The sequence below is a fragment of the Entelurus aequoreus genome, linkage group LG16 (genome assembly GCF_033978785.1).
Source record: "Entelurus aequoreus isolate RoL-2023_Sb linkage group LG16, RoL_Eaeq_v1.1, whole genome shotgun sequence".
In the NCBI taxonomy this organism is placed as follows: Eukaryota; Metazoa; Chordata; class Actinopteri; order Syngnathiformes; family Syngnathidae; genus Entelurus; species Entelurus aequoreus.
Window position 1 is genome coordinate 20,194,743 of NC_084746.1, and position 16,433 is coordinate 20,211,175.

At 44.9% G+C, this 16,433-nt stretch overlaps 1 protein-coding gene across 3 annotated transcripts in view; it reads right to left on the minus strand.

The window, feature by feature from the left end:
- plcg2 (phospholipase C, gamma 2) overlaps nucleotides 1-16,433 on the minus strand; it is a 189,044-nt gene that overhangs the window by 126,022 nt on the left and 46,589 nt on the right. For all 3 annotated transcript variants that reach the window (XM_062022352.1, XM_062022351.1, XM_062022350.1), the window contains exons 15-17: nucleotides 13,960-14,128; nucleotides 13,786-13,881; nucleotides 13,619-13,705 (exon numbers count right to left, since the gene is read on the minus strand). In XM_062022352.1, coding sequence (XP_061878336.1) covers nucleotides 13,619-13,705; nucleotides 13,786-13,881; nucleotides 13,960-14,128 — 352 coding nt within the window. The remainder of the gene's footprint in view (nucleotides 1-13,618; nucleotides 13,706-13,785; nucleotides 13,882-13,959; nucleotides 14,129-16,433) is intronic.

Sequence of the window (16,433 nt, forward strand, 5' to 3'; positions counted from 1 at the left end):
ACGCGCTTTGTTGACTGCTAATGGAGTCATGTAACACCCTGAGGGCCGTACTAGCATTAGCTGCCGGTGGTATGTCAGTAGAAGCATTTAAGTCCCATCTTAAAACTCATTTGTATACTCTAGCCCAGGGGTCACCAACGCGGTGCCCGCGGGCACCAGGTAGCCCGTAAGGACCAGATGAGTCGCCCGCTGGCCTGTTCTAAAAATAGCTCAAATAGCAGCACTTACCAGTGAGCTGCCTCTATTTTTAATATTTTATTTATTTACTAGCAAGCTGGTCTCGCTTTGCTCGACCTTTTTTATTCTAAGAGAGACAAAACTCAAATAGAATTTGAAAATCCAAGAAAATATTTTAAAGACTTGGTCTTCACTAACTGACAAAGAAACAGATAACTGATTTGGTGTCCAGTTCAAAGTGTGACATGATTTATTTAAAAATTTGAGAGTTGACTTTTGTATTTTACATGAGTTATTATTTGTACAAACATGGTGCAAAGTAATTCATGATTTGTTAAAAAAATGTTAGTGGCTAGCTAGTTAAAATGGGATATTGTGATTTCACAAGACTGTCTTAGAAGTCATCATTTGAAAATGTTCAATTTGAAAAATGTACACTTAGAGAAAATATAAAAATAAAGTGTTGCATATTGATATTTATCTGTTGTGAGAAATCATTAAGATGATCAGTGTTTCCACAAAGATAAATATAATTAATTATTAATAATAACATTGAGTTAAAGGTAAATTGAGCAAATTGGCTATTTCTGGCAATTTATTTAAGTGTGTATCAAACTGGTAGCCCTTTGCATTAATCAGTACCCAAGAAGTAGCTCTTGGTTTCAAAAAGGTTGGTGACCCCTGCTCTAGCCTTTAAATAGACCCCCCTTTTTTAGACCAGTTGATCTGCCGTTTTCTTTTCTCCTTTGCCCCCTCGCCGGGTTATTCCGGTTCCGGTGACCATGGATGAGGTGCTGGCTGTCCAGAGTTGGGACCCGGGGTGGACCGCTCGCCTGTGCATCGGTTGGGGACGTCTCTGCGCTACTGACCTGTCTCCGCTCAGGATGGTCTCCTGCTGGCCCCACTATGGACTGGACTCTCACTGTTATGTTGGATCCACTAGGGCAGGGGTCGGCAACCCGCGGCTCCGGAGCCGCATGCGGCTCAGCTGCATACTTGCCGGCCCTCCGATTTTCCCAGGAGACTTACGGATCTCAGTGCCTCTCTTAGAAATCTCCCGGGGCAAATATTCTCCAATTTTCACCCTAACAACTATAACAACTAAATCAAGGGCGTGCCGTGATGGCACTGCATTTACTAACCTGTACAAACAGCATGCCAGTTTGGCCACATGTTGTATGAAGCTTTTACTTGCACACGCAGGAGACAGCAAGGCATACTTGGTCAACAGCCACACAGCTTACACTGACGGTGGACGTATAAAACAACTTTAACACTGTTACGTTACAAATATGCGCCACACTGTGAACCCACACCAAAAAAGAATGACAAACACATTTCTGGAGAACATCCGCACCGTAACACAACATAAACACAACAGAATGAATACCCAGAATCCCATGCAGCCCTAACTGTCCCGGTCTACACTATACACCCCCGCTACCACCAAACCCCCCCACACATCAACCCCCTCCCCACCTCCCTCCGTGCGTCGGTTGAGGTGGGCGGGGTTTGGTGGTAGCGGGGGTGTATAATGTAGACCGGAAGAGTTAGGGCTGCATGGAATTATGTGTATTCGTTCTGTTGTGTTTATGTTGTGTTACAGTCCAGAAATGTGTTTGTCATTCTTTTTTGGTGTGGGTTCACAGTGTGGCGCATATTTGTAACGTAACAGTGTTAAAGTTGTTTTATACGGTCACGGTCAGTGTAAGCTGTGTGGCTGTTGAGCAAGTATGCCTTGCTGTCACTTTTGTGTGCAAGCAGAAGTTGCATTCAACATGTGGCCGAGCAGGTACGCTGTTTGAGTAGGCCGTAGAGGGCGTTAAAGGCAGTGCCAACACGCCCTAAATTTTGGGTGTCTCCCTGAAAAATTGGGAGGGTTGGCAAGTATGACACTGTCAAGTGCCATTCATGTAAAACTCGCGGGCTGGATTAATATTAAATTGTCATATTAAGGTGCGGGTCGGGGCGTGTGTCTGAGACCCCTGGTTTAAACATAGCACAAAGCAAAAAAAAGCTTTGTATGCAGTGTTATTTCATTATAAATTTCAAAAGAGTTTTGTGGCTCCCATTGTTTTCTTTAATTTGTGAAACTCGTCAAAATGGCTCTTTGACTGATAAAGGTTGCCGACCCCTGCACTAGGGACTGTACTTAGAGGGGGGGTTACCCACATATGCGATCCTCCCCAAGGTTTCTCATAGTCATTCACATCGACGTCCCTTGTGTGGGCTCTGTGCCGAGGATGTCGTTGTGGCTTGTGCAGCCCTTTGAAACTTTTGTGATTTAGGGCTATATAAATAAACATTGATTGATTGATTGATGTAAACAGCCGTTAGCATGACAACATTAAACTCCCATTGAAGGTATATGGGTCTGCATTTCACAGTACCGTACTCCAAATCTGATGAGCAGTGACTGGTAACAGTCTTGGTGTTGGTGCACCAGCTGTTGTTGACGTAGATGCATGGATAAAATAAGCAACATCTGTGAAGCACAAAATCCAGAAATTCCCAGAGGAAAAAAAGGGGGAAAAAGAAGCTGCGGTCCATGCGGTTTGTAGCTTATCTGTACGGATCTAAATCCTTGAGTTCTCTTATGGTGACGACTTTGGCCTCTTCTGGTGTCCCGTTCAGCCGTATCATCACCTTGCAGTTGCGTGTCCACGTTCCTTGTATCTTGTTCTGCTTCTTTAATATGCATGCATGGCTGGCAATATAAGCATTTCTTTTGGTAAGGTGCGCGTTCAAGAACACCCCTGTTCCCTTTAGCTTCTTGCCCTGTTTCATCAGTTTAACTTTATGCTTTTGGTTTGCAAACCGTATGATGATGGCAGGTTTTTTGTTTCTGTCCCTCCTGGGAAGCGTGTGGCAAGCCGCACCACAGGAGCTCTGTATGTTGATGTGCTTGGCTTGTAGGAACTTCAACTTCCAGTGTTTCCTGCTCCTCGGTTGGGGTGTCTCCTCCAGCGTCTCCCCCCCTGACCGTGGAAGCATAGGAACAGTGCGATGTTTCCAGGCCCGTTATTATCACATCTTCCATCCGTGTGTACAGTTGCAGCTCCTCAATTCGTCTCTCCATTTTAGCATCCGTCTCCATCAACTTGCTGTAGTTGGTTTTCTGTTTAGCAAGCGCGCTAAGCTCCCTGGACATGTGGCTGAGAGATTTCTTTATCTCTTCCATCTCTGCTTCAACTTTTCCTATCGACATGTTTGCTTCTTCTTCTTTGTGTTCTTCTGGATTGTTCTTGGGTTCCAAACCTTTGTTTCTTTTCTCGGTTTTGTCATGTTTAAGTCAAAGTGCCGTCTTTTAGCTGCTACACGCTGGCGGGCCGGTTTCGGCCCGCGGCCCGTAGTTTGGGGACCCCTGGTCTATAGTATCGAACGCTGCACTGAGGTCCAGGAGAACCAGTGCAGCACATTTCCCAGAGTCAGTGATGAGGAGAAGGTCGTTTAACACCTTCAAGAGGGCTGTGGCCGGCCCTAAATCCGGACTGAAATTTCTCCAGTATGTTGTTGTGTTGGAGATAGGGCTGCAGCTGGCTGAGGACAGCCTTTTCTAACAGTTTAGACAGAAATTGTAATTTTGAGATGGGTCTGTAGTTGCTGGGGTGATTTGGATCTAGGTTGGCTTTCTTAAGAAGGGTTTGGACCACTGCTTCTTTTAGGCATGATGGGACTATACTTCTGGCCAGGGAGCAGTTAATGATGGACTAGATGTGGGGACCTACTGCATCACGTATCCCGGAACTTCCGGAATATTATCATTATATTATACTCATATATATTATATATACTTTGCTTATGTACTTTGATATATGTTATGTTATTTTCATTTATTATGCGACCCCCCACCAACTGTTACATCAGCCCGGGGCGCAGCTCAAGTAGAGAAACAAAAAAACAGAAACATAGACTGAGACACACAAAGGAATCTAAAATAAACATTTAAAACACACAATGAACACATAAATCAAAAGTAATCTGCGGTAAAGAGGTGAGTTTTAAGCTGTGCTCTAAAAGAGTCCAGAGTGGTGGCGGACTTGACATTCAGAGGGAACTTATTCCATACTCTAGGTGCCATCACTGAGAAAGCACGGTCTCCCTTTGTCACTAGGTTTGACCGTGGGACCTTCAGGGTCATCTGGTTGTCAGATCTAAGGCAACGACCAAGCCTGGAGCTGGTAGGTTGGTCCAGGAGATCTTTGATGTAAGCTGGGGCGAGACCATTGAGCGCTTTCAATATCAATCAATCAATCAATCAATGTTTATTTATATAGCCCTAAATCACAAGTGTCTCAAAGGGCTGTACAAGCCACAACGACATCCTCGGTACAGAGCCCACATACGGGCAAGGAAAACTCACCCCAGTGGGACGTCAATGTGAATGACTATGAGAAACCTTGGAGAGGACCGCATATGTGGGTAACCACCGCCCCCCCCCCCCCCCCTCTAGGGGAGACCGAAAGCAATGGATATCGAGTGGGTCTAATATAATATTGTGAAAGTCCAACACATCAGCGAGAGTCCAGTCCATAGTGGGGCAAGCAGGAACCATCCCGAGCGGAGACGGGTCAGCAGCGTAGAGATGTCCCCATCTGATGAACAGGCTAGCGGTCCACCCCGGGTTTGGAGCAGAGTAGAAAAGAAAAGAAAAGAAACGGCAGATCAACTGGTCTAAACAGAGAGTCTATTTAAAGGCTAGAGTATACAAATGAGTTTTAAGATGGGACTTAAATGCTTCTACTGAGGTAGCATCTCTAACTTTTACCGGAGGGCATTCCATAATATTGGAGCCCGAATAGAAAACGCTCTATAGCCCGCAGACTTTTTTTGGGCTCTGGGAATCACTAATAAGCCGGAGTTCTTTGAACGCAGATTTCTTGCCGGGACATATGGTACAATACAATCGGCAAGATACGCAGTAGCTTGACCGTGTAGTATTTTATACGTAAGTAGTAAAACCTTAAAGTCGCATCTTAGGTGCACAGGAAGCCAGTGCAAGTGAGCCAGTATAGGCGTAATATGATCAAACTTTCTTGTTTTTGTCAAAAGTCTAGCAGCCGCATTTTGTACCATCTGTAATCTTTTAATGCTAGACATAGGGAGGCCGAAAATAAAACGTTACAGTAATCGAGACGAGATGTAACGAACGCATGGATAATGATCTCAGCTCCGCTTGTGGACAAAATGGGACGAATTTTAGCGATATTACGGAGATGAAAGAAGGCCGTTTTAGTAACACTTTTAATGTGCGACTCAAACGAGAGAGTTGGGTCGAAGATAATACCCAGATTCTTTACAGAGTCACCTTGTTTAATTGTTTGGTTGTCAAATGTTAAGGTGGTATTTTTAAATAGATGTCGGTGTTGAGCAGGACCGATAATCAGCATTTCCGTTTTCTTAGCGTTGAGTTGCAAAAAGTTAGCGGACATCCATTGTTTAATTTCATTAAGACACGCCTCCAGCTGACTACAATCCGGCGTGTTGGTCAGCTTTAGGGGCATGTAGAGTTGGGTGTCATCAGCATAACAGTGAAAGCTAACACCGTATTTGCGTATGATGTCACCTAGCGGCAGCATGTAAATACTAAAGAGTGCAGGGCCAAGAACCGAACCCTGGGGAAGTCCGCACGTTACCTTAACATAGTCCGAGGTCACATTGTTATGGGAGACACACTGCATCCTGTCAGTAAGATAAGAGTTAAACCAAGACAAGGCTAAGTCTGTCATCCCAATACGCGTTTTGATACGCTCTAATAAAATATTATGATCAACAGTATCGAAAGCGGCGCTAAGATCAAGAAGCAGCAACATAGATGAAGCATCAGAATCCATCGTTAGCAATAGATCATTAATCATTTTTGCGAGGGCTGTCTCCGTAGAGTGATTTGCCCTGAAACCGGATTGAAAAGGTTCACAGAGATTGTTAGACGCTAAGTGTTCATTTAGCTGCTGTGCTACAATTTTTTCGAGGATTTTCGAGATAAACGGAAGGTGGGACACCGGCCGGTAGTTTACCAGGAGATCAGGATCGAGGTTAGGTCTTTTGAATAGAGGATGAATAACCGCTTTTTTGAATGCTAGGGGAACAGTGCCAGAGGAAAGTGATAAGTTTATAATATTTAATACTGATGGACCTAATAATACAAAAAGTTCCTTGATAAGTTTCCCAGGAATTGGGTCAAGTAAACATGTTTGTTTTGTCCCATTTACACATTTTGACAATTCCTCCAATGTTATTTCATCAAAGAGAGAGAAACTATTTTGGAGGGCAGTGTCCGTCGTATATACAGTCGTATTTGTGTTAATAGAACCCAGTTGTAGCTGAGATGCATTGTCTTTAATCTCTTTTCTAATGACTTAAATTTTCTTATTAAAGAAATTCATAAAGTCATCTGCTGAGTGGGTGGAGCTACTGGGAGAAGTCCCTTGTTGGGTTAGCGATGCTACCTTACTAAACAGAAATTTAGGATCATTTTTGTTGAGGTGGATGAGATTTGAGTAATATTTAGCTTTAGCTGAGGTAAGCATGCGTTTATAAGTTATTAAACTATCACACCATGCTTGATGGAAAACCTCAAGTTTAGTCGCATGCCATTTGCGTTCCAGCTTTCTACATGATAATTTCTGGGCTTTAGTTTCTTCTGTAAACCATGGGGTACGCCTTTTGGGGGCCCTTTTTAGCTTTAGCGGTGCTACAATATCAATGGTGTCGTGCAGGGCGTCATTAAAGTTGTTAGTGAGGTTATCAATAGAGCCCACATAATTTGGGAATGGTGCCATTACCGAAGGCAGTAGGTCAGTAAGAGTCGTCGTTGTGGCAGCATTAATGTTGCGGGTGCTATAGTAGTTATTATTATTATTATTAGTTTGTTGACAATGAGTCAGAACTTCGAATTTTATAAGGTAATGGTCGGACATTACTTTAGTGTACGGGAGTATCGTAACTTTAGAGGTGGTGACACCCCTGACAAGCACTAGATCTATCATATTACCGTTGCGATGCGTGGGTTCATTTATTATTTGTGTAAGACCACAGCTATCAATTATAGTCTGGAGCGCCACGCATGGAGGGTCCGATGGGGTATTCATATGGATATTAAAGTCCCCCATTATGATTATATTGTCGGCGTGCGTCACTAGATCGGCAACAAACTCTGAGAATTCACTGATGAAGTCCGAATAGGGCCCAGGGGGGCGGTAGATAACAGCCAGGTGGAGAGGCAGCGGTGTGACAAACCTCAAAGTGAGCACCTCAAACGAGTTATATTTATTATTTAGGTTAGGTGTAAGATTATAGTTTTCATTGTATATTAGTGCGAAACCCCCTCCCCTTTTAAGAGGTCTGGCAACATGTGTATTGGTATAGCCGAGGAGATGCTTCATTTACCGCAAAAAAATCGTCTGGTTTGAGCCAGGCCTCGGCGAGACCAACGACGTCAAGTTTGTTGTCTCTAATGACTTCATTAACTAATAACGTTTTGGAAGATAATCATCTTATGTTTAAAAAGCCCATATTATAGGTAGTGGGCTGTTTTGAGGATTGTTTGTTGAAATTATCCGAAGTAGCAATATTAATAATGTTGCGTTTATTATGCGTATTGCACTTTAAATAGTTTCGACCATATCTAGGAATTGATACGACGGGGATATTCAGATTGTTTGCTTGATGTTGCGATAAACTGAACGCATCATAGTTAGCTACCTCAGTACAATGTATGTCTGCCTCTGACACAGTCACAAAAGAAAAAACATTATGTGAGTTGTGTTTTATTCTAAGAGAATTGCTATGTGTGCAGGGATTATCCAGCCTGACGCCGGCTAGTTCTAGTTTAAATGGCTTCTTACCCGGAGACTCCACGTTTCTTTGGTTAGCTTTTCCCTTTGTTGTTAGCCCAGCTCGGCATCCCCGCTTCTGCTTCCGCTCGCACCGCCTATGTCGTCTCCATTGGCGGTCACCGCTAGCACTTGACTCCGCTGCTACAAAGGCCGCTCGATGTAGCCCACGAAGTATTCCCATGCTAGCGAGGAGGTCCACCGTACATGCATCTTTCAGTCTATAACGACCCGATCCATCCACATCCAGAATTGTCTGTCGGTCATATGTGATCACAGAGTGTTCACGCTTTGAGCCAGCCATGAAATTGACAGAAATGACGGGTGTTTTTTGCCAAATCGCTCTACACTCCCAAGAGCATTAGTGAGCCGCAGCAATTCTCATGCGCCGCCATTTTGTCAATACATACGTGAGGATCTTAAATTTCACTCTGCGCTTCACTAGGAGCCAGTGAAGGGAGGAAAGGATGGGAGAAATGTGTTCCCTCATTTTTGTGCCTGTCACCAGCCTGGCAGCTGCCTTTTGTACTAGTTGCATGCTATGGATGGTCTTGTCAGTGACCCCAGCATAGAGGGCATTGCAATAGTCCAGTCTGGAGAAGATGAGCATCAACACGACCCTCCGTAGGTCACTGGGGCAGAGGAAAGACTTGATCTTGGCTATTGTGCGCAGTTGGAAAAAACAGGATTTCACCACAGATTTCACTTGCTTGTCAAACTTGAGGTCTGGGTCGAATATGACCCCAAGTGTTTGACGTGGGTTTTTTCAAGAGTGGCCAAACTTCCCAAATTCTTTCTGATTTGACTGACCGAGGTGGGGTTGCCGAACAGAAGAATTTCACTCTTGGTGTCATTGAGCTGCAGGAAGTTTTGTGACATCCACTCCTTTATGTCCCGCAAGCAGTCCTTCAAAAAGGTCCAGCCCAGAGGTATTGTCTGTCTTGAGTGGAAGATAGATTTGAGGAACGTCAGCGTAGCAGTGAAAGGAAATTTTATGGCGATGAATGACTTGGCTGAGGGGGAGCATGTAGATGGAGAACAAGATGGGACCCAGTCCCTGAGGGACCCCACAGGTGAGGTTGGCACAGCGGGAGGAATGGTTGGCTATGTTGACAGAGAAGGTTCTGTTGTTGAGGTAGGACATAAACCAGGACAGGGCTGTGTTAGTGATGCCGACCACATGTTGGAGGTGGTCCAGGAGATCAGTATGGTCTATAGCAGGGGTCCCCAAACTTTTTGACTCGGGGGCCGCATTGGGTTAAAACAATTTGGTCGGGGGCCGGGCTGTATATATATATATATATATATATGTATATATTAGATATATATAGCGCACTTTCCGCGCGTGCGATGATGTCACGTTATCGATGAGAAAATGCATTTTTAGACAATATGATTTGCCTGAGCGGCTAGGAGACACCGTGAGTAGCAAGCGGTACAAAGTGGATAAGAAAAGACAGAATTTTTTTAAAAATTTTTTTATTTTTTATTCTTGGGATTCCCGCGGGCCTGATTTTGGACGCAGGCGGGCCGAATTCGGCCCACGGGCCGTAGTTTGGGGACCCCTGGTCTATAGTATCGAACGCTGCACTGAGGTCCAGGAGAACCAGTGTAGCACATTTCCCAAAGTCAGTGATGAGGAGAAGGTTGTTTAACACCTTCAGAGGGCTGTGGCCGGCCCTAAATACGGACTGAAATTTCTCCAGTATGTTGTTGTGTTGGAGATAGGGCTGCAGCTGGCTGAGAACAGCCTTTTCTAACAGTTTAGACAGAAATTGTAATTTTGAGATGGGTCTGTAGTTGCTGGGGTGATTTGGATCTAGGTTGGCTTTCTTAAGAAGGGGTTGGACCACTGCTTCTTTTAGGCATGATGGGACTATACTTGTGGCCAGGGAGCAGTTAATGATGGACTAGATGTGGGGACCTACTGCATCAAAAACCTCCTTAAGGAGGAGGGCAGGGACGGGGTACTGAGGGGATGTGGCTGGTCTCAAGGGGGGGGCCATCTTAGAGAGGGATGAAAGGGAGATGGAGCTGAACATGGAGAAAGTGGATGAGCATCTCAGAGTAACAGCTAAGTCCCGGGTGGAAGGTGGGATGTTACTTCTGATGGTGTTTACTTTATCTGAGAAAAACAACAGAAACTCATCACACTTTGTAGGGGATGCATCCTGGATAACAGTGGTGGGAGGGCAAACAACAGAATTGATGGTTCTGAATAGAATTCTGGAGTTTGGAGCATTGACAATGAGACTGGCAAATAACTTGTCTCTCTCAGCTTTAACCACCACAGGGTAGCTCTTATGTCTGTCCCTCAGTATCTCAAGAGAGACCTGCAGGCCATCTTTCATCCACCTCCGCTCCGCCTGTCTCCAGCCTCTCCTCTCTGCTCTTGTGGTCTCGTTGAGCCAAGCCGTAGTCTTGGGTTTGGGTTTTTTCAGCTTGAGAGGGGCAATAGAGTCCAGAACAGAAGGGCAGGTGGAGTTGAACACGGACGTAAGGCCCTCTGGGTCTGATGACAGCGTCTCACCTGCCCTGGTGTTTTGGGCGGCAGAAAAAGCAGAGGCGTTGATAAACCGTGAGAGGCGTGCAGGACATTGGGTGTTAGTGGAGGGGGGAGACAGAGAGGTTTGAAACACCACAGCATAATGGTCACAGTCAGTGTGGGCTGGCATGGTTTCCATATTGCTGACAGGGAGATTGACAGAGAGGACAAGACAAGGGTGTGACCTTTTTTATGGGTTGGGACGGAAACGTGTTGGGTGAGACCAAAAGAGTCTATCCGGTCCATAAATTCCCATTCAAAGCCCCGTGTGGGATTATCAACGTGGATGTTGAAATCTTCCAAGATCAGCACTCTGTCATGGCTGGGGATGATTTTACTGAGGAGGTCTGAGATTTGAGTTGTAAAATTCTTGCTCTCCTTGAAAAACTTGCTGTCCGTTGGGGATAGATGGTCAGAACCAGGAGGGTTTCAGACAAGCCCACTTTCACCAGTAGAGCTTCAAAACTGGAGTGTGTGAGACAGTTTAACACAGAACAGCTGTAGTTGTCCTTGTACATGAAGGCCACGCCCCCTCCAGTCTTTCCGTGTCTCGGGTTGCCGTGGTAACTCCAGCCAGGTGGGCACAGTTCATTGAGAGAGGAATAATCCCCGGGGATTTGCCATGATTCCGTGATCGCGAATAATTCCAGTTGTTGTTAGGAAATAAACTCACACAGGACAGATTTTTCTCCTTCACCAATCTGGCATTGAGCAGACCGACTTTCACGGTGACTTCACTCGCCGACGAGGTACTGTAGGTGTTCTTGCCGGTAAACGCTGAGCTCGGGGCTGGTGGGAGACAAGAGATGGGTCGTCATTTGAGAAAGTTTGTTTTTCACTGCTCTTCCCCCGCGATGTCCTCGGCGTCTACCTCCGCCTCTCCGGTGAGTCCGTCGGTTTGTAAAATTGACGTTACTCCAGGGTCCGAAGAGAATAACATAGTCGTTTAGCGATATTTTTTTCAGCTGTGTTTGTTGCTCCTCGCACCAAACAAAGTTTTCCTCCATTGAGGCACGGATGTCAAAAAGCGCTCTCCGATCATATCTGTAAATTATCCGGTTTGATCGCAAGATACTTTGGTACAACAAAACAAATAGATAAACAAGAAACAACATGAATTGGGGTGAGTGGCTGGCTGCAATCGGGCGTAGTGCCGCCATCTTGGATCCCAAAATAAATCAAGTGTGATAAAATAGTTATATACTGTATAAAAACAGTATCTCAAAGCCGACAAACTTCCGCTGCTAACTGCTAAAGCTAACAAACATAGCTTTGAAACCCTCGAGGACATCACAAGTCACTGGGCAACAGGCCCCGCCTTTTAAGAGCACACATGTACGCTGTGCTCTCATATAAAAACATTGTCTTTAGTTTACTTTAAACCCTGTTTAGTTTTTTTTGTATTGCATAGCCTTCTCTATGCTTCAGTGTTTTTCCTGCTGCACTCGTCTTCTGTTTTGTCTGCACATTGGCATCACGACAACCACCACTACAATGCAACCCCAGCGTCACAGAATGTTCCAACCAGAGAGTGATACCATGAAAGACTTCAGTGAGGAGGAGATGAGGTATTGGCAGAGGATAATTTTTGAGGGCAGAAGCACGGCTTTACCCTCCGAAAGACTTGGAGTTTTGGCCGAGTGCCTTTCCAGTACGTCGTCGACGCAGAGGAAGCCCCTCCGAACAAACCTCCACAATGCGTGGCTCAGTTGGTAGAGCGGCCGTGCCAGCAACTTGAGGGTTGCAGGTTCGATACCCGTTTCCGCATCCTAGTCACTGCTGTTGTGTCCTTGGGAAAGACACTTTACCCACCTGCTCCCAGTGCCACTCACACTGGTTTAAAATGTAGCTTAAAAGATATAGATAATATGTTTTACTATGCAAAGTGCTTTATAAATATAATTCATTTCACTTCACTCTGGGCGGTTATCCAGTCAGGCCGGGTTTCGGCTGTCTCCCCCGGGGGAGACAGCCGAAACCCGGCCTACGTTAATACCGGCACCCCCGCTTCCCCAAGCCCAGCCCCCACCAATACTAGCACCCCGACTTCCCAAAGTCCGGACCCCGCCAATAACTGCATCTCGGCTTCTCAAAGCCCACCCACTCTTGACTTTTTTTAGGGTGAGATGCTTCCCCCTCAAACCAGAGACAGCGTCTTGAATGGGGGGGGACTAGTGCTGGTAGCTGTGCGAGTGGGAGGTACAGCTTTGTCCACAACGGCAGTTGCCGCCAGTCCTACATCCAGCCAGTGAAGTTGTTACCTCCTGCATGGCCGCCATCGCCAGTCCTATGTCCAACCAGACAGTTTCCAGGAGGACTTGGCCACCGACACTACCTCCTGTGCTGATTCCTGTAGCTCTTCCACAGACGCCACCTGCTGCTTCAGTGGCTCCTCCGTAGATGCCACCTACTGCTTCAGTGGCTCCTCCGCAGATGCCACCTGCTGCGCCAGTGGCCCCTCCGGAAACTCCGCCTGCTGCTCTAATGGCTGTCTTTAGTGTCTTAACTCCTGCCTTGTGCTTTTATTTTGGTTGCACTTCCTGTCACTTTGGTGATACAGCACCTTGACTTTGTTTGCCAACACACCTGTTTCGTTTGCAATCAAGACTATTTAAGTTCAGCTTTTGCTGTTGGCTGGTGTCCCAACATTGTCTTTTGTGAATGCTTCATGTTGGTAAACCTGCTGTCCTCCGGCATTCTGTTAGTTTACTTTCTAGCCTGTTTAGTTTTTTTTTGTATTGCATAGCCTTCCCTATGCTTCTGTTCTTTCCCTGCTGCACTCGTGTTCTGTTTTTTCTTAGATTAAATACCTTTTTACCTGCACGCTATCTCCTGCTGCCTTCTGCACATTGGGATCACTACAACCACCGCTGAAATGCGACCCCATGCGTCACAAAAATACTTCCATTTATGATTCATTGCAATTAATTATGGGCAAAATTGTATTATTTGCGCTGAACTATTTGAATAGTTTGACAGCCCTAAAATATACAAGTGATCCTAAATAACTGTGTGTTTTCAAAGTGTTATTGTCAGTAAGAGTAGTCGATAAAAAATGTACCTTCTTGAGGTCTTCCTTTTCCTCCTCATACTCCTCAGCGTAGTACAGCATGTCATTGGAGATCACACAGTAGTGCTTATTCCAGCGCTAACATGCACAAATTCAACAAGATTTAGGTTAGCACAAAAAAAACAATTTTTTCTTCAGAGTTGTTGGAGTAAAAGTACCTGATTCACAGGATCCCACATCTCCAAGTCTCCTTGTTTCTGCCAAGTCCTGAAGTCTTTGGTGACAACACTACCATCAACACTGAGCTTCTTATGCTGCACATAGACACACAAAGCATCACTGCTTTTAATCAAACACTTATGTCAACACCTCACACACCCACAGTATGTTACTTTGAGGATAATTTTGCCCTTCAGTTGTGTGGGAGAAGGTAGCTGCTCAGCCATTTGCTCCACTGGGTCAATTAGTAGTTTGTCTCCAAACACGTCCCGGAAGATTCGAGCCATCTGACGCTGTTGCTCCAGTGGGCAATGCTCTTCTATGGATAGTATGACTGGGAACCTGACAGAGAAAAGACATGTGTTACGTGATACTCCATCCATTTTCTACCGCTTGGCCCTTTTGGGGTCGCGGTCTTGTTGCTAAAAGTATTGAAAAAATAAATCTTACAAAAAATAATAGTTTAACAGGAAATATCTGAAAGGGGTCAAATATAAAATGGCATTACCAGAACCCTGTCTGTTATCACTTTTTGTTCTATGTGTGCAATGCTAACAAGAAGGCGCCACAGATTGTCACCACGGTACTGCGCTCTCTCGTAGTTGTTGCATTTTTCTTTATTTTTGCAATTTTTTTGTTCCCTTTCTCTGGTCTCTTTCATCAGAAAGGAACAATTAAACATTGGACAGTCGTCTGCTGAACCTTTTTCACCGGTTCTGATTGAACGACAGAGTTGCGCAGAGATTCTTGCCGGAGGAGCAGCAGCTCCCTATGTACTTTCCCAGAAACGCTGCATATGGGGTAAACGTGCTGGCACGTTCGTTAAACTGAGCCAGTAGGGATTACGCACTGTGCTTCCTAATGTAACAAGCTTGCGTACGCACAAAAGCCTGTCGTGTGCCATAGAAGTTAAAAACTGCTAAGCCTCTAATAAGGACTGCAAGAGATGGACAAAGGTGTCAACATAGCATCTACTGGCCTGCTTTGATTGTGCAGATTGGAGTGTATTTTAAGTTGCATCAGAAAATCTCAACAAACTCACTGTCACTGACACCATACATCAGTTCCTGTGAGGACATGCATGTGCAGACCAGGATCTTTTGCAACCAACCCCCTCTCCCCATCCACACTTATCCTCCCCCCAAGTCAGAGCAAACATGTGCGTAACTAAATACCAAATTGTATGTTCTGACTATACTTATAAGCAGAGGTTCTTCAGCTGTTGAGGTAGTCACCTGGATGTCAGCAGCTGTTGTCTTTTTCTTTTATAGGTCAAGTTCAACAGGATTTTGTCTCTTTTACATGTTACGCTGTTGTTACACTGTTTTTCCCTTATACTTATGTTGTTAACTTATGTTGTTAATGTACAAACCCTGTTTCCATATGAGTTGGGAAATTGTGTTAAATGTAAATAAAAAACGGAATACAATGATTTGCAAATCATTTTCAACCCATATTCAGTTGAATATGCTACAAAGACAACATATTTGATGTTCAAACTGATAAACTTTTTTTTTTTTGCAAATAATCATTAACTTTAGAATTTGATGCCAGCAACACATGACAAAGAAGTTGGGAAAGGTGGCAATAAATACCGATAAAGTTGAGGAATGCTCATCAAACACTTATTTGGAACATCCCACAGGTGAACAGGCAAATTGGGAACAGGTGGGTGCCATGATTGGGTATAAAAGTAGATTCCATGAAATGCTCAGTCATTTCACAAACAAGGATGGGGCGAGGGTCACCACTTTGTCAACAAATGCGTGAGCAAATTGTTGAACAGTTTAAGAAAAACCTTTCTCAACCAGCTATTGCAAGGAATTTAGGGATTTCATCATCTACGGTCCGTAATATCATCAAAGGGTTCAGAAAATCTGGAGAAATCCCTGCACGTAAGCAGCTAAGCCCGTGACCTCCGATCCCTCAGGCTGTACTGCATCAACAAGCGACATCAGTGTGTAAAGGATATCACCACATGGGCCCAGGAACACTTCAGAAACCCACTGTGAGTAACTACAGTTGGTCGCTACATCTGTAAGTGCAAGTTAAAACTCTCCTATGCAAGGCGAAAACCGTTTATCAACAACACCCAGAAACGCCGTCGGCTTCGCTGGGCCTGAGCTCATCTAAGATGGACTGATACAAAGTGGAAAAGTGTTCTGTGGTCTGACGAGTCCACATTTCAAATTGTTTTTGGAAACTGTGGACGTCGTGTCAATCGGACCAAAGAGGAAAAACACCATCCGGATTGTTATAGGCGCAAAGTTGAAAAGCCAGCATCTGTGATGGTATGGGGGTGTATTAGTGCCCAAGACATGGGTAACTTACACATCTGTGAAGGCACCATTAATGCTGAAAGGTACATACAGGTTTTGGAGCAACATGTTGCCATCCAAGCAACGTTACCATGGACGCCCCTGCTTATTTTAGCAAAACAATGCCAAGCCACGTGTTACATCAACATGGCTTCATAGTAAAAGAGTGTGGGTACTAGACTGGCCTGCCTGTAGTCCAGACCTGTCTCCCATTGAAAATGTGTGGCGCATTATGAAGCTTAAAATACCACAACGGAGACCCCCGGACTGTTGAACAACTTAAGCTGTACATCAAGCAAGAATGGGAAATAATTCCACCTGAGAAGCTT